Source organism: Labeo rohita, chromosome 8, assembly GCF_022985175.1.
Source record: "Labeo rohita strain BAU-BD-2019 chromosome 8, IGBB_LRoh.1.0, whole genome shotgun sequence".
In the NCBI taxonomy this organism is placed as follows: Eukaryota; Metazoa; Chordata; class Actinopteri; order Cypriniformes; family Cyprinidae; genus Labeo; species Labeo rohita.
The window spans coordinates 1020490-1044933 of record NC_066876.1 but is presented as its reverse complement, the minus strand read 5'-3'; the positions used below and the strand labels follow the sequence as shown (position 1 = coordinate 1044933).

General features: G+C 38.5%; 2 protein-coding genes across 2 annotated transcripts in view; one reads left to right on the top strand and one right to left on the bottom strand.

Moving 5' to 3' along the window:
* The window catches only part of cacna2d3a (calcium channel, voltage-dependent, alpha 2/delta subunit 3a), a 170475-nt gene that overhangs the window by 5736 nt on the left and 140295 nt on the right, over nucleotides 1–24444 (bottom strand). The window contains 6 exon segments of the mRNA XM_051117795.1: nucleotides 94–146; nucleotides 2126–2201; nucleotides 6967–7037; nucleotides 7326–7388; nucleotides 7500–7544; nucleotides 9093–9154. Of these exon segments, the coding sequence (XP_050973752.1) occupies nucleotides 94–146; nucleotides 2126–2201; nucleotides 6967–7037; nucleotides 7326–7388; nucleotides 7500–7544; nucleotides 9093–9154 (370 nt within the window).
* On the top strand, nucleotides 11472–24313 carry LOC127170036 (leucine-rich repeat and transmembrane domain-containing protein 1). Its single transcript, XM_051117786.1, has 3 exons — nucleotides 11472–11798; nucleotides 18645–19238; nucleotides 21561–24313. The coding sequence occupies exons 1-3, from the start codon at nucleotides 11792–11794 to the stop codon at nucleotides 22025–22027; spliced, it is 1068 nt and encodes a 355-aa protein (XP_050973743.1). The 5' UTR covers nucleotides 11472–11791; the 3' UTR covers nucleotides 22028–24313.

The following is a 24444-nucleotide window of genomic DNA, read 5'->3' as shown; positions in this document are numbered from 1 at the left end:
GGATATTTAGATATGTTATTACTAAAAGTCAAACAGACACTTGTTGCATATCCTGATATGTGCATGGAAAAGTTCATTAAATCAGAGTCTTACATGACAAACTCAGTCAGAAGCCACCGGACAGCCGCAAACAGAGCAAAGTAGGGCTGCAAAGAAAAGAACAATAACTAATCGAACGCTGAGAGTCACACAGCAGTTAAATTATCATAGCATTATTTTGGTTAAAGATGTGACAGGGACATTATACATTCAGCATAAAAATACTTGAATGACTTATACCGTCATTTGCTCACTGGCAGTACTACCAAAACAAAAAAAAAAAAAAAAAAAAAAAAAACATAGAACAGGAAAAGTAATTGAATAATAGATGATCCAAATGGAGATCATAGTTATTGTATCTATTAAAACAAATCTCGGTTTTCCATTAATTTTCTGGATTCTTTGAATTGTTTCATTACATTTTAATAATCTAAAGCATGTCTAATGAATTTATAAAGGATAATTAGATTTGATAAAGAGTTAATTTATTATAGGCTATTTATTTCTTTTTTTTTCAGAAATACTATGTTGTGTATTTACAATTTTCTGGTGAATAAATTCTGTTTTTTTTCTGGTAAAAGTCCTTAAACATTGTTTTAATAATATTTTTATTAGTAGTAGAAGTACTGTCTTTACACTAAGAAATATATTAATATATTCTAAATGTATAATATATTAATATTAATTCTATAATATATATAGAAATATATTAATATATTTCTGACTGTCAAGTTAAACCGAACTTTAATTTTGACGGATTGCTGTGAAGACCTTCAGGGTCTTCATTATATGACGATAGTTTTCTGCAAAAGAAGCGGTCAAATGCTCACGAAGTGACTCTCAGAGCAGTTCTAGTTCACGTGTGGCAGAGGCTGAAAACACCGCGACACACAGAAATACGGCTCTTATTAAAATGCATTCATAAAGTACTGGTACTAGTAAAATGCAGAATCATACCGTTTTTTAAAAGCAGGGTATCTGTGTCGACCATCGCAATGTTTTTAAAGTACCGGTATATCATGCAACACTACTGGGCTAATGCATACAATCTATTGCTCTTCCCCAGACTGGGAAGGTTGGCTCTTATGCTCACATTACCGGCATCTGTGTCCACTGCGGAATGGGGTTTGGGCACCTATAGCCAACTTAGGCCATTCCAGAATACTGTCAGTTGGCTAACCTCCTCCACAAACTGAGCCCTGAGTCTTCTCTGTCCCTGTTTTGGAGCGTAGCTTTCACCACATTAATATACGCCCTAAGGCATGCCAGGAGATCTAATCCTATGATGCAAGTTTCATCAACATTAGCCCGTAGTTATGAGGAATGCTTTCTGCAGGACCTCACAGGACCCCTGAGCAGAGGAGGTACATGGTCAATCCTGTATTAATGAGAGCTTGACAGGGGTAGTCATTGACAGTGCACAGGATGTAAAAGCCTTGAGTCTGAAGTACCAGAGCACAACTGCCATTTTGGGGGTATGAGAGAGTGACAATTCCTGTTGCTCTCCTTTAGAATTCAGAGACATACATGAGCCATGTTCCCTGTCTCTCCACAAACCCTTGGCCTCTTGAGAGTATACAGACTGTGAGTGCACCTCCCCCCAGAGGTGTTTACACATGATTCTAATAATTTTATTATCGATTATCTGTTTACAAAAAAAAAAAAAAAAAAAAAAACAACATCAGCATTACTCAGACAGTCACAAGTCTCTCAACCCTTTGCGAGTCAGTGAACAGTACACACACTGAACTGCAAACAGGATTGAAATGTATGTTTCTGGTGTGATCAAGTGGCAGCAGTTCTTGAGTTAACTATAGTGCCCTTACAGACTGCTGTGACAGCAGTTCTCTCTCTGAGAGCTGGTTAACGGTTACACATGTTACTGGGACACAGAAGAACTGGTGCACGCTGATACTAGGAGAATGTGTGTATCAAAGACTTCAATCATGGTGCATAATAAGAAAAGATGTTTTAGAGTTCTGTTTTTGCAAAAATATAAGAGAAACCACAGAAAAATATAGGATCAGGAGAAACTGAAACAAGAAACACATGCTAAATCACAAATGCAATGATTTGTAGTACTCACATGTAAGAGTGTGTGTGCTGTATCACTGGTCTGTGAGTACACCCTACAGATGGCCCGATAGTCATACAGATTCACCCTAAAAAAACAAACAAACCTGACATTCTTCATTCTCTTAGTATTGTTAATGCACATTGTCCAGGATTATTATGAAAAATATAACATAAAACCATACTGTTATGCAAATGTCAATGACAAACATGCTGTCAGGATCATGGACCTGTTTTGTTGTGTTTCTGTTCCTGTTTTCCATTATATGGTCATGTTCCTGTCCTTGTTTAGTTCGATTATTATCCCATGCACCTGTGTTTCCCCAATTACCCTGTGTATTCAAGTTCCTCTCCTTGCATTTTTATCTCTGTTGGGTATACCAGTTATGTGCGTGTTTGTTCCTGTGCCTATTGTGGATTTACCCCTGTGTTCCATGGATTAAAGACTGTTTACATTTATTCGTGCCTCCTCCGTGCTTCCTAAACAGCGGAACATGACAGAAGGCCCAACTTCAAACAGTTACCTCCGTGTCTACCCTCCGTTTTTTGTTTCCATAGTGTTCCCCTCATGGATCCCCTCACCGCAATGTTCTGCTCCCAAGCCCACAAAGACCTTTCCCTGTTGGAGTATGCGGTTGAATTCTGCCAGCTTGTCATTTTAACAGCGTTTGATGATACTGCGCTGAACTCACTGTTCTGGATTGGAGCAAATTACTGCTGCCCCGCCGACTTCCCAGACACCACCGGATTAAGCTGTAGGAAAGCCATCATCTGGCACAGCCAGACCCAGCCCACCAACTCCCTGCTGCGTGGAGGTCATGGAAAGAAGCTCCGCCAACTGCAACATAGCTAAGGGTGAGCTGGTTGTGGATCTGGGACTGTTTGAGGCTGAGGGGATATTTGGCTTACACATAATACATTAACACTTTTCTATAATTCAAATCCGTTAATGGATTGTTAGGCTGCATTAATTAGGTCAACCGGAACCAGGATCACTTCCCATAATACCCAATGTACTCGTTGCATCGTAAGAAGAATGGCATCTACGCTAATATTAGTCTGTTTCTTTCTTATTCCGAGGTCACTGTAGCCACCAGATCCAGTCCGTATCCAGATCAGATGGTCACTGCAGTCACCTGGATCCAGTCCGTACCCAGCCCAGATGGTGGATCAGCACCTAGAGAGGACCTCTACAGCCCTAAATGTCAGCGGAGACCACATAGACTAGATGAGCCCCAGAGACGGATCCCCAGTGAAGACCTCATCACCTAGATGGTCATTGGCAAAAGACCACGGGAACCAGATGAGTCCTCTGCACATTCGGACTTTTCTGCAACATGGAACAAACTGAAGGTGCGACTGGCCAGAGGAGGACTGGCCCCCCGACTGAGCCTGGTTTCTCACAGTGTTTTTTTATCCATTTCTTTCACAGATGGAGTTTTGGTTCCTTGCCGCTGCCGCCTCTGGCTTGCTTAGTTGTGGACACTTAATTTCCAGCGATATTGTATACTATTTGAACTGAACTGAGCTGGATAATGACTGATCACTGAATTCAATGATGAACTGCCTTTAACTGAAAATTGAGTGATTACCGTTGTCCTTTTGCATTATTGACGCACTATTTCCTATTTAATACTGTAAAGCTGCTTTGTCACAATCTGCATTGTTAAAAGCATTATATAAATAAAGGTGACTTCACTTGACTTGACTCTGACTGGGACATTTATCCTGACCTACCCCCTCTCCTCCCACCTTCATCAGAACTTACTGAAACTGCCATGCTCGAGCTCAGCCCTGAGGAGGCTTACAAGTAACCCACCCTACCACCCACTCATGCCTCCTCCTCCGCTGTCGTCTGGCAGCCCCTCTGGTCACCCTCAGTCCTCCATCTTTGTGGTTGGCTTGCCACGGGTCTGCCAGTCTCTGGAGGATCCCTTGTCTCAGCCTCCAGCCTCAGAGTCCAGAACTCCACCTCAGCCCGTCCACCATAGCTCCTAGCTCCCTCCTCTCCGCCGTGGCCCGGCAGTCCACTGGCTCCACGGGGCTCCCTTGTCCCTCTGGCTCCACCTTGATCTGTTGTCGAACATCCTGCGCCTCGGGACTCCACTCCTCTGGCTCCATCAGGCTCCTCCATCCCTTCGGGTCCACCTTGGTCATCTGTTGCTCCCGCTCTACAGCGGCTTCCCGGATCCACGCCTCCACCTCGGCCCCCTCTTCACCTTGGCTCATCGGCTCTCCGTCTCTGCCCCATCAGCCCTTCCTCCACCATGGCTCTTCCCTCCGTTGGCTCCACTGTGGGCCATCATTATGGCTGTTTCCTGGGACCCATCTGGCACCGCCTACTCCAAGTTTATCCTGGCAACTCCCTGGCCCCTCCGTCTGGTCCGCCCTGGTCCTTCTTGTCATCTCCCTGGCTCCTGTTTCCTCCTTTGCTCCTTCTTCCATTGCCTCCACCCTGGACTCTGTTCGCCGTCCTCCTCCTGAGCCCTCCCGAGTTCCCACTCATGCCTCCCTCTGTTGTTATCTATGGCGCGAGGACGTGCCTTCCGGGAGGGGGGTGATATGTCAGGAACATGGAACTTTTTGTTGTGTTTCATGTTCCTGTCCTCATTTAGTTTGATTATTATCCCATGCACCTATGTTTCCCCAATTACCCTGTGTATTTAAGTTCCTGTCCTTTTTGATCACCTCGCAAAGTTACCTCCCTTGCCCGCAAAGACCTTTCCCTGTTGGAGTATGCGGTTGAGTTCTGCTAGCTCGCCATTTTAACACCATCTGATGATGTGCGTTAACTAATGACATATTGGTCACACTTTAACTATTATCTATGACTTTTACCTTAACAAAATCCTAATTTGCTGCTTATTAATAGTTAGTAAGGTAGTTGTTAAGTGTAGACATGGCTTGTGCAGTACACAGTTACAGTACAATTTTTTTCATTACACTAATGAGAATGAGTTGCATGTGTTTGTGTGTGGGTAAGGCCCTGAACTGGCCTTCTCTTCCATCACATTAAACTGTAAATCAAAGATAATTAGTCGTTGCTTGCAGCTCTTTCTGTACCTTAACCAGTGATGTGTTTTCACATTTCACATCCATGCGTACATATGGAGGAATATTCATCAGCTCTCTTTCTCTCTCTCTTTCTTCTCACAAACAATCCAAATGACATTGAAACACAAAGAAGAAGCAAAGAAGTCCCCAACATAAACTAAATGGAAAAATGTGCCTTTATTTTTGACTTAAAAACGTACCTGTACATACAGAGACTTTTATCGTGCAGTTCCTTGCACAATACTTTGTTATCTTATGACCTCAAAACACACTTACTAGACTAATGTATTTTCATGTTTGCTTCACATAACCAACTCCATATGTATGGCTTTTCTGAAATAGTGAAAATAACTTGCTGACCCCATACAGCACTGCATATGCGACGCGGAGCACGATTCTGTGATGCACGAATCACAATAAAAGAGCTCAAAGATTTGTAGAAGCAAGCTAAAATGGCATGTTTGCTTTAGGAAATGCATTTTTTATTGACATTTGCTTTTGTTAACACTATCGATTAGGTTTAGAGCAGGTTTTAGTTTGGTGTAGGTGGTATTATTTAATGTAATTATTTTCAAATGTAATAAAACATTATCCTTTTAGGGTCACTCTCCAGACATCTCAGAACTGCTGCTATACGTATAACAACCAACATAATACTTTGCCACATTCATATTTATCTTTTTAGGATAAAACTGAATGCCACTCATTGGATATTTCACCTTGAAATCATCATGAAACATGCAAGAAACCTAATATACTTCTGCAGAAATGTTGGCACAGTCAGATATTTCCAATGAGCCTGGGTTAAAAATTCTTGATTCAAATAAATTCTGTAGTAAATAATTCCCATGATGATTAGGAACTAGAATTCATGGCACTGAATCATTTAAAGCTATATAATCTGTGGTAGCATTTTATAATGATTTTCATTAATAAATCTTTAACTGATATTATGTAATGCTTAACAGATCATTAGTTAAAATATATATTAAAAAAGCTTCAATCATGAGATAATGTCGGGTCTGCTTGTGGAATATGTGTGTTTGCTCTAACCTCAGTTGTGGATTATCCTGTATTTGTGTATTAAAAACTGTTTACGTTTACTTTGCATCTACTGCATGCTGCCTACTACAGCGTATTGTGACCGTTCTTGCACGTTTGCTAATTAACTTATTGGACATTAAATAATGATTAACAGATTAAATAAATGTAAATTACAATAAAATTACACTAAAATGTGTTTACCTGTTATTTACATTCTCATGATCATGCATTTTATAAAAATATACAAATTATTTTAACAGATGTTTTAAACTGATTAACAGATTAATTATTAATATGCATTTGAGTACTTACAAAAGTCATTAAACTTGTGGTTTAAACTGAATAAAAAAAAAAAATGATTAAAGCCGATTAAAATCTTTACAAATCATTTATTAATTATTTGTTCATGTTTCTGCAGTTTCTAAAGTTAAAACTATTATTAATCAACTATATATTGGTTGTTATCAATAAATTATTAAATGCTTCCTTCTGTTTATTTTATGAATCATTGCTATATGTAGCTTTATGTAGTAACCTTTAAAAAATACAAATTTTATTTATTTATTTATTCTTATTTACAGCTCAGCTGTGACTTAAGAACAGCTGTATCCAGAACTGAAATGTTGATGCATTTTCTCTTCCTCCAACTTGTTTTAACACACCAATTGACAAAAAAAAAAAAAAAAGTCAACTGTTCATAGTCGAGAGAAACAATCTAATTTACTGTATTTTGTCTCATTCAGCACGTTGACATACCTCTTAAAAGAACCCATTGAAACCAGTTTGCTCATTACAGCGCCCTCTGCCTCTCCAAAGAACACACCAGTCTGAAAGAGACACTCCCAGAGTAAATATCACAAGGGCACTAATAAGCTATTGAGATAAACTAAAAAAAAAAATAAAAAATAAAAAAACCCTAACAAAAAAAAACCAAAAAAACTACAAATCAGACAAAATCGTGTATTTTATTAGTTGTATTCACTGCAATTAAGTGCAGTGGACATTGCAATAATTAAAATGATTTTTGAATACACAGGACTAAAATACTGACTATACCTTTATTAAGTAATTGTGAATATTCAGGTAAGTACAGTACAGAGATAATTGTCCCTCACCAAAGACAGATCCTCAGCCACAATAATGAATCCATTGTTGTCAATGAGGTAACAGCTGATTTCCTGTATAAATAGTAGAAAGGAAGAGGGGTACAAAGAGTAGAAAAATAACAAAAACACAAAAACAGTTGTATACTGCAAATATAGTGAACAAATAAAAATGTTGACACTCACATCATTGTCACAGCTGATGGAACACTTTCCGTCGAGTGCAGCACACTGAAGGACACAAAATAAGAAAAAATACATATTCTCCACATTTCTAAAGTGATATATTAGAGCAGGGGTCACCAGACCTGGTCCCAAAGGGCCGGTGTCCTGCAGAGTTTAGCTCCAACCCTAATCAAACACACCTGAACCAGCTAATCAAGGTCTTACTAGGTATACTTGAAACTTCCAGGCAGGTGTGTTGAGGAAAGATGGAGGTAAACTCTGCAGGACACCAGCCCTCCAGGAACAAGTTCGGTGACCCCTGTATTAGAGTAAATAAACTGCTTACACCACCATTATGCAATAGCTGCAATAATCGCAACCAAACGCTTTCTATAGTTCTTTACAACCTGTTCTCACTCCCAAAGTGTTAAAAACTAAAGCACGGTTAAGTACCTTGCTCATCACCATTAGGACTCTAAGGGCCTAGGTGTTGCTATAGTCATAAACCAGCAACTCCACTGAGCGGTACAACAGATGATGATGTGATCCGTTTGGATCTGTTCCTCACACAAAGCAATTGTTTGGAATATTAGTACATTTTAAATAAATTACTGTGACTGTACTTCTATCCACCTGTTATTATCCTGTGTTTTATATTGTCATTTTATACAGAGAAATGATTGGGTTTGGGGTACTGGGTTAGGAGCACAAAAAACATAAATAATGTAAATGTAAGTACAAATATTGTGACTGTTCAAAGAGTGAAAAGCAAGTTTCTTCACCATACTTATGGTTCTGATGCCTACGGAGTAAGAATAGGTCATTCTTTCTGAGTGTTCAGCAGCACTGTGGTGGGTTTTGGCCCACTCCTCCTCATAGAACTGCTTCAGCTCAGTGACATCTGTAGGCTTTCAAGCCTGAACTGCACTTTTCAATTGAAGTCTGGTCTTTGAATTTCTCTGTCAATCTAAAACGTACGTTTTCTTCTTTTTCAACCATTATGTGCTTGACATACTTGTATGTTTTGATAATTGTCATGCTGCATGACCCAGTCGTGCTTCAGCTACAGAAGCTGCTAATATTAAGTTGTTTTCATGAAATGCTTTGTTTGGATTTCTCCAGACATAACAGAACTCATAACAATAAGAGCCTATTGTAACCGTGTACGCAGAAATTACAGGACCAAGCACATCAATACTGAAAAATTTGATAGATTGTAACATTTAGGTGATGGTATTAGGCAATGTAATTTAAAAAGATATTATGCATACAGTTAAATACTGAAATTTTTATAATAAAATTTTAAATGGTTGAATCACCAAGAACATAAATAAACACATCAATCAATCAATCATTGTCAATTTGGGGAGGACTATAAGGTGACATTATCTGGACCTACTGGGGTTAATTGTAACTAGGTGAGGTGGGTTGTAACGTTATTAGAAAGCATGCAAATGTTTTCTACATATTTTTATATTGGTAATCAATTTTATTAAAAACAGGAAACATTTCAATGCAAATGCAAATAAGCTACAGATTCATATGCACTAATAAATGAATGAATAAATGAATGAATGAAAGAGAAACAAAATGTGTGTGTGTGCGTGTGATTACCTGTCTGCTGGCAGTCCAGAACTTCCTCTGGAAGAACTCGAGTTTCATCTGAATACCCACAGCTGATGAAATGTTAGAACAAAACATAGCAGGATGTTAGTCAACTTTTTGATTCTTATTTATTCAGAAGCAAAATTCAAATGATAAATGGATAGTTCCTTTCTTGGTCATGACTGGTTGAACCACCTAGAAGTTGTTGTGAAATACCCTATAAACCTACCTGACTACATTACGTCAGTATTAATGCATTACTGTGGAGTCTGGTAAACATCGCTGAAAAATTACACTGCTTGGTGAAAGGATTATTTATTGTTGTCAATAAATTATTTTATGTTTGCTGCTGTGTTTATTTAATAAAACCTTGCCAGTTATATGTAGTAAGCATTTTATAAAAGTGTTATTTACAACCCAGGTCACTGACTTAAAAACAACTGTATCTAGTACATTAGAGATTAGAAAGTGATTTCTAAATGCGTACTTCCGCGAGTCCTGTGCCAGCCTTGGCAACTGCCACGGAGATGAATGGGAATGTCAACAGATAGCTTTCTCCATACAACAGCTGTGCTTGGTGGGCCACGCAAACAAACAGAGCCATGTTTTAAAAGCAAGCACCACATGAAATTAACCTACCAATAGATAACTTACAACTTATATAGAATATAATAATGGTCTCTGTACATGAGAATAACAAAAATACACAAAAAAAAAGTTTCATCCACCATCTTTAACAAAAAAACTAGACAAATCCTCAGCACAGATCCCTATGGCCAGCTATGAACTTGCCATGCCATGACCAGCGAGGGGTTCCTAATTGTGCAAACACACTTTTAGTACTACCACAAATATGCGAATTCTAAGGTCTGATCCATGATAAAAGATATTTTGACATGTAATGACTCATGTAGTCAGCCATTCTGTCAAAATAAAAGAACACTCCTTTTATATGATCTGTCAATCGCTTCAGTTCTGCATGAGTTCTGCTCTAAAAAAAATCATGTTCAAACTAGAGAATCAAAAACAGGGTAGAAAACACCCATTTATTTCAAAATTATGACTGTTTTAATGTAAAACTCCTACTAATACCTTCAAAAATGTGAATACATGACAGACTGACCACAAGGTCAGAACAGTCACATAAAAACATACACACACACCAATTTCCACCTGCACATCTAATGCAAATGTCAGTGTAACAGTTATAGCACAAATGATCTCAGATCTGCCTACAGAGTAATATCTAAAAATACATGAGAGCTCATATCAGACCTATCAAGTGTAGTTTACTGTATGTTGCCAGAAACTTTCCGTTAATATAAAAAAATGAGACAGGGAAGTCATGGAAAGGTCAGTCTGGTATCAGAATGAGAGTGAGGTCTACAAAGAAGAGTAACTAAAATATCAATAACAATCATCTGTAAATTACAGCAACTTAGAGAACATTAAACATGACACACCAAAAAAGTTTTGCCATAAGCCTTAGAGAACATTTAAATAGCTAAGCAAGGAATGACAAAAAAAACTAACAACAGAAATCAGAGGAAAGCAGGAGAGCAGTGGGTGAAAGGAGGGCAATGGTTTATTACTTGGACTCCTAAGTTGAGGAACCCTTGGCTGAGGCACATTAGAAACACTGCTAAGACCAGGCCATACTGACACAAGCAACACAACAATGACAGAAGAGTTAAAATAATAATAATAAAATGAATAAATAATAGAAACTTTACAGCTATATTATAAGAAAAACTCTTCTCATGCCTGCAGCTTTCTAGAAACCATGTGACAAAACTTGAGACCTATTGGAAGAGAAGTGCTGTCGTTTGCACTGCTGTTGTGATGTTCTATGCTGGTCCAGACTGGTTAATGCTGGCCAGTGTTGGTTTGGTTCTAGTTTAACAGCTGGACCAGCATGGTCTTTTTGTGGTTGATTTTCTGGTCTACCTACTTAAAGAATACCAGCATGTGGTGATGGGTGGTGGATGAGCACTCAAAAGTCAACATGTAGTGTCCAGCATGATGACACTACATTTGAGCTTTTTAGGCCCAGAGCACACAGCAAAAATGAGTCCGGACTTCAATTAATATAATAGTAAATAAACATCACCAAATTGTTGTCTGTTCTTTAGTCTAAACTGTTCTTTAGTCTTTAGTCGAAACACTGAAGGGTGTGATAGCTTCTTAAAGACAGTGCACACAGCATAACATTTGGAAATGCAAAGGAGGTCAGTGCTTTCTGAAGGCAGTGTGCATGTGAGCAACACCGCGTGAGCTGGTGAAGGAGCTTTAGGCATGTGCGTGTGCATGTGTGTGTGTGTGTGTGAGGGAAACGAGAGAAATGCTAGGGCATGCTCTGCCAGTTCTCTGCCTGCGGACACTCAGTGATGTCAGAGCAGTTCAACACAACACTGTGTGTGTGTGTGTAAGAGAGAGAGAGAGAGTGGCCCTTGACAATGAGAGTGTGTTTTTATTTGTGTGTGGGTATGTATGAGGCAATGGATGTGAAGATGATACAGAGCAAAACATGAAGGTATTTGCATATATGCACATATACAGAGAACGAAAAAGAGATAGAAAGAGGCACAGAAGAAGAAAAGGACTGTCGTCCAGTAACAAGTTCTTATTACTGGGATTGTGAGCTTTAATCTGATCAGACATGCTGGACTAACCCTGGACACGCTGACAGGAGGAACATTCTAGAAACCATGGCAGGTGAGTTTACACAACAGAGATATTTTCAAAAATGAAACGAGAGATATAATCTTTGCATTACTGGTCTACTTAACAACAAAAATAATCACTGGCATGACGAACTGTTCAGACAATCTATGTGTGTTAAAGAGTTTTTTTTTTTCCTTTTAGTTTCTACGTAGTGAAGGGAAGCAAAGCTCAAAAGAATTCACTGACTAAACCACAGATTACCAAATGTTTTTGTCAGATGAACCCTTTAGACATAAAATACTTAAAGTCCCATGGTTCACTTGGTGGGTAATGGTCACATGACGTTTGAAATCCTGTAAACAGATAACTCTTATGTTTAAGAGTTCTTTACAAGAAGCAATTAACACTACAAATTACAGTGCAAATATTTATGTTATAATGTTTTGGGTATTTCAAACATTCAGTTTTTAACATTTCTGAGATTTTATTTCTGCAAAAAAAAATTTGTGAAATGCTGTAAACTTCTGTCCACAAAAACGTTGTCAACTATGCGAATATGAATGTAAATAAAGTGAACATAACGCAACTTATTCCAAAATGCACATTAAACTCACAGCACTTGCAGAGATGGGGAGAAGCAGCATTTACTGTCAGCCAAGCTGCTTTGAAAACATGATATTATCAGCTGCATTTTGTACATGAACACAGTGTCACTCATCACTCTGAAACACACAGCGCAACACACTTTTAGATCTACTTTTTTTAAATCATAAACTTTGAGTTACTATCACAATATTGTAAGATTTATACCTATTTCACTCTTATTTTGATAAAAGTGTGCAGTCTCATTTGTTTATTTTAATGTGATTTTCTAAGTAATTATTAGCTTTACATCAACTTACATCAATTCAATTCATTATCAATTCACTAAAAACATTAGTTCAAATTTTATATGTACATGCATTATTTATTCATTTATTTATTTACATTTTTAATTTCAAATGTGTTAATTTTAAAATTAAAGGTAAAATAATTTTTCTACAACAAAAAAAGCCAAACAGCATGTTCACATTTTTGTAAAAGTGCAAAGCAGTGCTACGATCCTCGTCTTTGATTAGTTTAGACACACATAGTTTTTTTTCTTAGGTGAAACTTGAGTAATTGGTACATCGAACTGTACTAGAGAATCTGCAGATTAACATAATACTAGCTGTTGTTTAAAATAATAATTCACCCCAAATAAAATTTTATTGTGATTTCATATGAATCTATGTATGTATCTATCTATCTATCTGTCTGTCTGTCTGTCTGTACACACACACCACACACACATACATACAATTTCAATATGGTTGAAAATATGGAGGGAGGACAGCCCTGTTCTCATTAGTCTGATGTTTGTGTCCTTAATTTAGCAACCCTTCAGGTCAGTGAACAAATCCACTCCAAACACTGCACAAATGTTATATCTGTAAAAGAAGGGAAGCAAAATACAAGTGCTTGTTGGTTCTCACCCAACAGTGAGATTTTATGACTAGGGTTGGGGCTTTAAAAACATTCTTATTTAGTAAACTCCACAATGATGAACATCACATTTATGTGCCCTTAAATAAAGTAGCTTCAGGTTACTCTAGAGGCATTAGCATTGTAGTAAAAGTTCATTAAACTGTTTAATAAATGCACCAGCTAAAGCCAAAAAAAAGACATACATTTTAAAAAATTCAAATGAGGGAACAAACAATTTGAATTATTTTAATTTGTATACTTTCATTTAATATATTTTTATTCTAAGCTTATCTGACTATATGCATATAGCATTAAATATGGGCTTAGTGACTGCACAGACATTGTATAGCAGGGATCAGTGCTGATGATCTGAGATTGCATGTCATACCTGACATCCAAAACATCACCACTTACATGTTCACAGCAGCATGTCTGTGAATGTATTGGCAGTAGGAAGTCTCTGTACTTGCTCTGCCACAGCAGCAGCAGTGTAGCAGATCTATTCCACTAAGACCAAATACATTAATATTCCCATGTCTATTAACATGTTAATCTCTATAAGAGTTGTCATGACAGAAATAAACTCTTTATCTCACTCTCTATTTCTGCATATAAAAATTTCACTATAAACTTCATAACCTGGTGATAACCCTCAGGACGATGTTGTTATCACTGCAAGGATGATATCAACTTCTGCAAAATAGCATGCATCAGTACAAGGAAGCCATTTTTCTGCAAAGGTCAAAATACATTTTTTACCTAATCTCCAAAAAAATCTCACAGTCTTTTCCATTTTAAACTCTGTATTCAACCCTCTCATAGCAGCTAGCCCTCATCCAAGTTTGGAGTTAGTGAGCAGATGAGTGAGTAGTTCTGGTGAGTAGTTCTGTGGCTTTTTATAAACAAAATCACTAAAATCAAAGTACAAATTGCACCTGTTTCAAGTCATTTCATATTTTACAACCACTTGTCCGATTTTCTAAATTTCAGCCTCTGTTTCCTTTTAAGCTGCTAGATATCTTTTTTTGTTATCTTGTTGTTTAAATATGTACAGAACTAAGCTGTTCAAAGATGGGCACTGTTTCGCCTCCGAAGCGGACTCTTTCGTCATTAGCTGCCTACTAAATATTGCTGTTTTAAATTGAAGTTGAGTGGTGAGTCTGTGTTTCTAGTCGAGTCTGTTCATGCCATGCCATGCCAAGTCAAGTCTGTTAATGTCAAGTTTGTTCAAGTCAAGTCTCTGTTTGGATATTGGATTTCACTGTAAATAAACTGCGCTTGGGTTCATCCACATCTCGCCTTCAGTGGACTGATCGTTACAAATATCTGACAGAAAAGGATAAACTGCTTCAAAGCCATGGTGCCAGTACCAAAATGGTGTTTTCATTTTTCCATTCAACCCTTAATTTCCCTTAAAGCTGCTGTGTTCAAAAGTATTGCATTACTTTAGCTCGACTTACAATGCCGCGGCGTCATTACATCACTTCTGTAAACATAAAGAAGGAATCCCGACTAGTAGGCTATATTGCTATATTAGATTACATATGGATCATTTATATCCTTTTCTCACAGCAGCTGTGATGATGGATTGTAATCCAGAAAGTATTATGTGTTTATGAAACACATGTGGCTGAAATTAAATTACATTCCGGTTTTAAATGTGCATCTGATTACAGATAGCCTACGTGGGGTTACACAAGATTTGTATTTGAAAGAGAACTAGTTCTAATGAAGAATAAATTGCAAATCGAACAATACATTTGTGAAAAATACGCAATTGTTATTTAATTTAATCACCACTGGTAGTGCGATTTACTGTAATGCTTTTTTCCTCAGTTGGTCAGAACAATAGTGTCACACTTGTTACTTACGTGTTCAGATGACAATATCCGGTGAAAATTCTGGTAACACTTTAGAATAGGGAACATTTATTCACTAGTAACTAAGATTTTTCCCTCAATAAATTTCTAATTTGCTGCTTATAATAGTTAGTAAGGTAGTTGTTAAGTTTAGGTATAGGATTAGGGATGTAGAATAAGGTCATGTAGAATAAGGCATTAATATGTGCTTAATTAGTACTGATAAATAGATAATATTCTAATAATATGCATGCTAATAAGCAACTAGCTAAGAAACCATAAAATAAAGTGTTACCAAAATTCTTATTTGGGTGATATATTCCAAGACGTACTAGACTAGAATCTGTGATTCCTAAGTACAGGATCCACACCAGTGTGGTGACTAACAGCCACACATCAAAAGATTCATCCGCGCTGAAAACTGTGCCGATGCACAACACTCACAAGGAAGATAATTACGCAAATAACTGCAATTGCAGGTTTTCAAACAGAGATGGTGACAAAGAGGCAAAACTTATGGACTGCAGCTTTAAGTAAACTAAGAGAGAAGTCTATGAATTTATACCAAATTTTGAAGGGAGATTAGCCTATATTTCATCTCCCAAAACATGTTATGAAACCTTGTGATGCTTAAAAATGAAATGAAGAGTGTGTGAAGAAAATAAAATCGGACTCAGAATGGAGCCTTCTGGCACTCAGATCATGGGAACTGTGACTATTAAGGACACTCTAATTTGCATTGTTTATGCTAACCTAGATAATTTTTAATCTATTTAGGAGGAGACAATGATCAATGGCCCTCTCCTTCTGTCAGCCCCACATGTGGGCAATTATTGGACGTAATGGCCCAATACATGGCCATAATCGAAGGCCATAGCCTTCCACTTCTTCCAGATCTTCATGCCAAGGTGAAGAAGTCCAGGAAGACGGCATATTTATATAATAAAATAAAATGCTGTCATGCCTTAGGCTTGCCTTAGACAAAAGAGCTGATGACATAATTCAGGAACTTATACTTTATACTCGCGGGCATTCTCTGTGTGACGTTGTGGATTGTCTGCCTATGAATACTGGCGTGCGTTTAAACGTACTTAAGACACCAGTCATGCTGATGCTGTTCTCCATAGCATCAACACCAAGACGCAGCATCTTGTTCTCCTTCTAAGGGAACCGGGTTGGATAAGTTGTTGGGATCGGGGGTTCAAAGTTTGTTTTTTTTAAACAATGGCTAGATGGTATGTTTAAAGCAGAAGGCCACTTCCAAAACAAAAATTGACTTACTTTAAAATTTCCCAGGGGGACGGAGGGCCAGGCCCATGCAGAGGAACAGGACTAAGATCATGGGGCAATGGCAGACCTTGGCAGTAGAGACATGGTGGGCCTGGACCATGAAGCAGTAGCAGACAGTGAAACAATGGAGGTCCTGAGCCATGGAGCAGTGGCAGGCCTGGATCATGGAGCAGAGGTGGGCCTGGACCGTGAAGCCAAACAGTAATGCTGTGGAGCAGAAGTCCACCATAGCGGAGCAGGCAGAGCAGGGAGCCATGGCAGGGTAGGCATATATGGAGCACACCGAGATGAAGAACGGCCTTCTTGGCTGTGATAGGGCAGACTGTGAGTTCATGAATTGGGAGCGCCCACTTCTGCAGTGGAAGGGGGTTTTGTAGTGGACGCCGCCGCCTCCTCAGGAGGTTCTGCAGCAAGAGCCGCCACCTCTGGAGACACTGGCGCAGACTCGTGGACAGGAGAGGCCTCTGGCGCAGACTTGTGGACAGATGAGGCCTTTGGCACAGACTCATGGACAGAAGAGGCCTCTGGCACAGACTCGTGGACAAAAGAGGCATCTGGCGCAGACTGGTGGACAGGAGAGGCCTCTGGTGCAGACTTGTGGACAGGCGAGGCCTCTGGCGCAGACTCGTGGACAGGAAAGGGCTCTAGCGCAGACTCGTGGACAGGAGAGGCCTCTGGAGCAGACTCATGGACAGACAAGTCCTTTGGAGTGCAGCGTGCAGCCCACACACTCAGGATGGCTACCGCTTGAGAGCGCTGAAGTCACTGGGATGCCTGTAGCCTGCACTGACAATCAGTCCTTTCTGTCCTGGCCCAAGCTCTGCACCAGCAATCCTTTGAGGAAATTTTGGTCAGAGCCATGACATGGTGAGGCTCAGGCATGGCGGCCATCTTGTGAACAGGCCTGACGTGAACAGGTTCAGGATTAACAGGCATGGTATGAGCAGGTCCTGGCTTGGCAGGCGTGACGTTAGCAGGTGCTGGCTTGGCAGGCTTGATGTTAGCAGGTGTGATGTTAACAGGCGCTGACTTGGCAGGCATGACGTTAGCAGGCCCTGAAGCAGCAGACATGATGTGAGCAGGCCCTGAAGCAGCAGACATGGCATGAGTGGGACTTGGAGCAGCAGACGTGACATGAGCAGATGTTGACGTGGCAGTCATGATGAGCCACTCAGCAATTACGCAAAAGTCAATATATTGCTCTAGGGTAGTAGAGCTGTTGCTGTTTGGCATTAGATCATTTTCACAGTCTTTAAGTCCATTACAAAAAATGCCTTTTAGGGCAATGTCATTAAATTCCACAAGATGACACAAGCTACAAAAGACCTTCACATATAGCCCCGTCACCTTGATGAAGGCAGAGGAGGTGAGATACTGCTGGGTTCATGATAGCAGTTGTGTATTCTGTAACGATCAGTCAAATGAAGGCGAGATGTGGAAGAACCCAAGCACAGTTTATTTACAGTGCAATCCAATATTCAAACATAATCCAAACAAAGACTTGACTTGGAACAAACTTGACTAGAAACACAGACTCACCAACAGCAGGTTACAACATCAATACATGACCAGGAACAATGGCTACATGAGGGTTACTTATAGCAAACAATGAAGGTCACATGACACAAATCAACCAATGAGAACATGACACATAACTAATCCAACCAATGAGAACATGACACATAGAACAAGGAAACCAATGGCAGGAATGCAAGAGGGCAAGGGAAGCAAGACACAAACAGCATGAATCAAATACAAAATAAAAGACAATGAAACATGAACCTGAAACAAAACCCAAACCCCACGTTACAATATTCCTCCACAATAAATAAATGTAAAATGTCCTTTAAAGCTTTTTTCTCATAAAATTTTTCTCATAAAAAATTTAAAGCTTCAGCTTTAAATTTGGACAAATATTACAAAATTTGTGTCATATAATAAATAAACATTCATATGTTTATCATATTCATACATTTTGCAATGATAAAAGCAATGAAAGCAGTTGAGATATGTTATGCATTATACATTGCTTTACGTGAGTGTACTGCATGTGTGTAAAGTTAAATGTACTATATATCCCACTTTAAACAGATTCAGTAACCAATTCAGGATTACTAGACCTCTAAATGGGACTACACATTACAGAGTAGGTTAGCAGCTACATGAAGAACAACAGATAGCAGAGAATCAAGACCAAATGAATGCAGTGGTCATTTACTCCATTTTTCCATCTCTTCACCAGGTGTGGTCTTTGCATTATCAAGCCTGTTATTACTCCAGACAGTCTCCTCTTGCCCCAAGGAGTGCTCGTGTGACACCCACACCAAAGTGGTGGACTGCCGAGGACGAGGATTATATGATATTCCACGTAAACTTCATCAAGACACCCTGGAGCTGTATCTCCAAAATAACCATCTCCGAGGCCTGGGCTCCATGTCCTTTCGAGAGACACCACAACTTCAAATTCTGGACCTAGCAAACAATTCAATCACAACACTTTCCCCCAGTGCCCTTTTGGGACTTAGAAGCTTAAAGGTCCTCAGCTTGGCCAATAACTCTATCCGGGAAGTGGATCGACGGCTTCTGGTTTCAATAAGGAATCTAACCATATTGGACTTGTCCTTTAACACCATAGGTGGTCTACCAGGAGCTCTTGCTGACAGTTTCCACATTCTGACCCATCTGTCACTCCAGTACAATCGTCTAACAAAGCTGGACCGTATACACCTGGAGGCTCTTGGAAATCTTAAAGTTCTGCAGCTGAAGGGCAATCCTTGGAGATGTGACTGTCATCTGATAGGACTCAAACTATGGTTGGAGACATTTGCCTTCAAAGGTAACAAAATGGTCAAATCCACAATAGTGCTCATTCCAAAAATAAGTAAATAAATAAATAAATAACACTTTATTATTATTTATACTAAAAATTACTTATTACAAATCAAGAATTCAGATAAGAATTATGACAATTCTGCTGAAATATATATGCATATTTATATTGTTATTATTATATGTTATTACCAAAAGCAAAATTAGAGCAATTTCTTATTTTCTATCACAGAGAAAAAAAATCTATAGCACTGTTCAGGCGGTAATTGTTTCTCATGTGGACGTCTGTAAAAATACATTTGCATAGCCCCTCAGTAATAAAACTCCTGGATTCAGATTTATTCACAGTGAGTTCTGTGATCCTACGAACATGGGAACAAACTGCTCATGTGGCCAGTTGCATGATTTTCTACTGTAAATATAATGTCATATACTTGGAATAATAAGAATAAATTCATATTTAATAATATCCTTTTTATTATTTCGTTATTTAAATATCCTGTTTAAAAATAGGAAAATAGATCTAGAATCTTCTGCATTTTAGCTATCTCTTAAAATGATGGATGTCATTAAAAATGTTAATTAGCATCATTATTTAGTAAGGCAACCAAAGCTGCTTGGTTTAGATTTTTATGTATGTAATATATAATAAATATTGTAAATCTATATTTCATACTGCCATGATAATGACTATTTCAAATGTTTACATGCTTTTTTTTTTTTTTGTTCTTAACATCTTCCAGTCACTGTGGTGGACCAGTTATGAAGTATTGTTCTTCTAAATACTTTACAGCATTTCAGTAATAAATGTGCATGCAAATTACAATGAAGCACAACAGTTAGTGTACATGTTCAGCTGTGGTCAAAAAGAAAGTCTTCTTGTAAGCCCAGAGATGGATTCGGACAGCAATTAAATTAGCACACAACCTGGATGTCTGTCAGAAAACAGTAAGTAATTCGGCCTGGGAATTTTACGACAACAGTGAGAGAAAAACACAGACATTCTGGATTCGGTAAATGTTGAAATTGCTTATGTCCCCATGAGAAACAATTACCATCTGAAATGGGCTTATGTTATGCCATTTGTAAAGTTAAGCTTGAGTGTCCTGTCTTGCACTCTGCCAGTGCCGTTTTTTCCAACTAGGTGTGAATGAGTTAATCACGTAGCTCACAGTTGGATTGGCTGATCAGCTGACGTATGAAGCTAGCAACCGGTAGCAGGCTCCAGATTTGGGCCACACCTGTTAGAGCTCCATGGATTTCCCCTCTAGTCGGCAGATCATGGAACATTTTTTTGCATCAATCTTGCATGTCTCTTTTAAACTGCTGTTGCGAGTTTATTTGAAATATTGAAGCATGGGGTGACCCACTGTTTAATTTATAATTTTTTGCTGAACATGGATTATTTTCATTTACATTAGACAGTAAGAAAAGGCCTGTGTATTTTTATTTGCATTAGACGAGTTTTGTAATTTTGGCCTTTGGACACAAAGAAGCCATATCAAAGCCCTGACTACCCTTGGTTGCGATAAAGATCCAGGCTTATTGTCCATTAGCCCTAACTGACAGTTGCTTCAGATACCTGGCACCCCTGGTGGGACCATTATTTGTCTTACAGGGCACTGGGAAGGTTACGTGTTGAGCTTTACTTGCCTTGACACGCTTGCCTGTCAGCATCTGTTCCTCAACTACGTAATGCAGATCAGGATTGTGGCGTCTCCGTTCCCTCCTTCGGGGAACGAGGGTTACAGATGTAACCGAGACGTTATCACACAAAATGACATTTAATACACATATTCTGCTAGTAAATATGTTCATTCGCTCATGACTGCGATGGTGGAAATAATTTCCATGACTTTCACCATGAATATATACTTAATACACGAGAAATTCTGCTAAAGCACTCTATACACTGTTTTGCGCAGTTTTGACAAACTTTTGAAAACTCAAAATTTTGGTTCATAACTTGCTCCACACAGGGACAGAAAAAGCTGGTTACCAGTCCTGAGCTTTACATAAGGGCTTTTTACACTAGGTAACCCTGCGTCATTCTTAACCTGAGATGATTGTGTTTCACGTTTTACAGTACACTGCTCATAATTTTCTCAGGGTATTAACAATTAATCCTGGGTTTTCATAAAATGACGTTCCAGACTTTACATTCCCCAGGTAAAAAGTGGCACTAAGAGCACTTATAAATTACATGTAAAATGTTTCTCTATCCAGGGTTAAAAGCAGGCTTTAGAAGAACGATAACCCAGGATTAAGCCATATAGCGAAGATGACTTCCATCTGTTAGCCATTTCAGCTTCATTTCTTTTGTTTTTAGGTGGAACAGTGGACAGCGTCACATGCGTCCAGCCTCATCTCATGCTGGAGCGGGACCTCCGGCACATTCCCTATGAGCTTTTCCACTCTTGCATGATCACCAGCTACAGCTACCTGTTCGCCAACATCCATTACCTGGACAACAAACACCGCATGCTCAGCGGACAGCTCCATCCAAGCCCCAGATCACCATCCGGGAGTGATTTCAGCCACTCGGGAGAAGCAGTACTCCCCGAGTGTGAGGCCAAGCAGAGATCCCGACCTGTAAACTACAGACACGCCATAGCCACAGTGGTCATCACAGGAGTGGTTTGTGGAATTGTGTGTTTGATGATGTTGGCAGCAGCTGTCTACGGATGTGCATATGCAGCAATTAATGCCAAGTATCAAAGGGAGCTGAAGATGAAAGCGAAAGAGTCGGGTTTGGGAGAAGAGCAGAAAAACATCGACAGAGAGGAGGACAAGTAACCTCTGGAGTGATGTGAATATCGGCATCACATGAAGCACATGAAGCACAAATACACACCAAGGATTCACTCCAAAGTATCCACATACTGTTTTGTATTTACAAGGTTCCTTTTAAGGCAAGTCAATGTACTTGGCAGCCATATTGGCAATTGCCCTGGGGCAGCTATTTTCTAATTATGCAAATACAGCTCCTACCTGAAAAGGAAAAGACATAAATCTCTGTCCATGAATTAGGCTAGAAAAACTGTATATTTCAGGCTGATCAAACAAATGCACATTCATGTTCTAGTCTAAAAACAATAGCTGATACTTTTTGGCAAAAAGGCAGTTGGCTCTCTGTCAAGCCAAATAGATATTCTGTTTTATAGGACAGGTTTGTAGATTTTCAACCAGTTTTGTATTGGTAGTATATGTAAATTAGCAATGTGTACATGTACTTTTTTCCATGTTACCTGCGCCTAGTGCATTATGGGTGCTAAAGTCTCCCTACCTTTTTGCCAAAAATGAGCTATTTTACCCTGTTTTCTGTAGTCATGTAACGAAAAAAACCCACACCTTTCTACTGCACAAACAGCCAAGTTTTATTAAAAGCTCATCTTGCCAGGACTAAATCATAATTTTTAATTGTCCAACACAATGCCGCCAAAGTGTAGTCACCTCACAGTTTGTGGTCTACTACAGATTTCAAAATTTTCGAAGGCAAAAAAATGGCCTGTCTTCCTTGTCACAATATACTCCACTACTGCTGTTTACACTAATGCAGCTCTATGGATAACGCAATAAGCTTTAGTTAGACCAAAGATTAATATGAACATATCAAATGTATGTTTTTAATCTACCCTGTTTCACCTGTTTCTCCTTAAACAGGGGACAAAGGTGCGTGAATGGCTGAGGGTAATACAATTATTGCATTTCCGCCTGTGATACAGAAATTAGAGATTACACTGGTAGCTGGTAAAAATCAGTACTCACATACTGAAACTATACCTGTTTGAAGGGTTTTATTTACAGTCTGTGGCATAATTTGTGATCTTTAATTATAAAATATAAGTTATGATGAATTCCTATAAGTTCATAATTAGGTCATATAGACAGATCCTAATGTCAGTGTGTTTTAATGTGTTCTATGAATATTTTTTTGTAATTCAGCCGTGTAAATATACAGATACAAACAGTGAATAAAGAGATTCTGAGCTCTTGAGAAATGAGATGACAAGAATGAAATAGTGATACAGATGGCTTATGATGGATTATACAAGATTACATAAACATGCACATAAAGGGTTGATCTGTCAGAAACGATCTATGTATGTTATATAACATCAGAGCACACAGCTAAGCAAGAACTTGTTAGTTCACAAAATATATTGTACATGCTACACATGCTAAAAATGTAAAATAATTTTAAACAACATTGTGTTAATTCTTTTTTTATGATCACAAAACAGTCTTTAAGATAAAAGTGTTTTAAAAAGTATACTGAATATTCATACTCTTAAAAATACATTGGTCACACTATAGGACCATTTGAAATGAACTACAGGGAAAAGTGGCACATTCATACGCCACACCCACACACTGGAACTATTTAATTTGATATTAATTTAATGCTATGGCTGTCATCAAGCACAAATCACATTCAAGTTGTGATTATAGATAGAAATCCTGTAAACTGGCCTTTAAAACACATCAAGGACACGCACACACATTCGCATACAAATACCCCGGTTACACAAGAGTGTTCGGTCATCAGCATGTCAGGCTGCATTAGTGTGTGCTGCAATACACATGTGAAACTGAGCAGTATCACATCTGAAGCACTGTATGGACATTATAAATATATATCTATATCTATATATATATATATATATATATATCTATATCTATCTATATATATATACATATATACATACATATATATAAATATTCTTTTCAGAACAAATAAACCAACACATTGAGCCAGAAAGCTCAATTTGTCATATATCTGTGTATATGTCTATGTGCTTGTATGAAAAAAAATGTTATTAAATATATATGTGCATTATTGATTAGCATTAAAAACATAAAAATGAAAGATGTATAACATACATCAAATTTAAATGATACAAAATAAACATATAATACTGTACAGAACTTGATTTTAGTTGTGTGTATGTCCGCTCCAAAACAATGAATCATGCGCAGTAGAGAGTGAAAATCTGTCTGTTCTACTTCATTTCGCTGTCAGTTATAAATAACATGAATCATTTGTGCATGAGCGTACTTGTGTGTGTGTGTGTGTGAGTGCTCCTCCAGGCTTATGTTCAAGCAGACACTTTTTAATTTTCTCTCTGCATTGTTCTATTTCCTTTTATCCATTCCTACTGTTTGTCTAGTGTTTCTCTTTTATGTCTATTCACTTACACTACACAAAAACA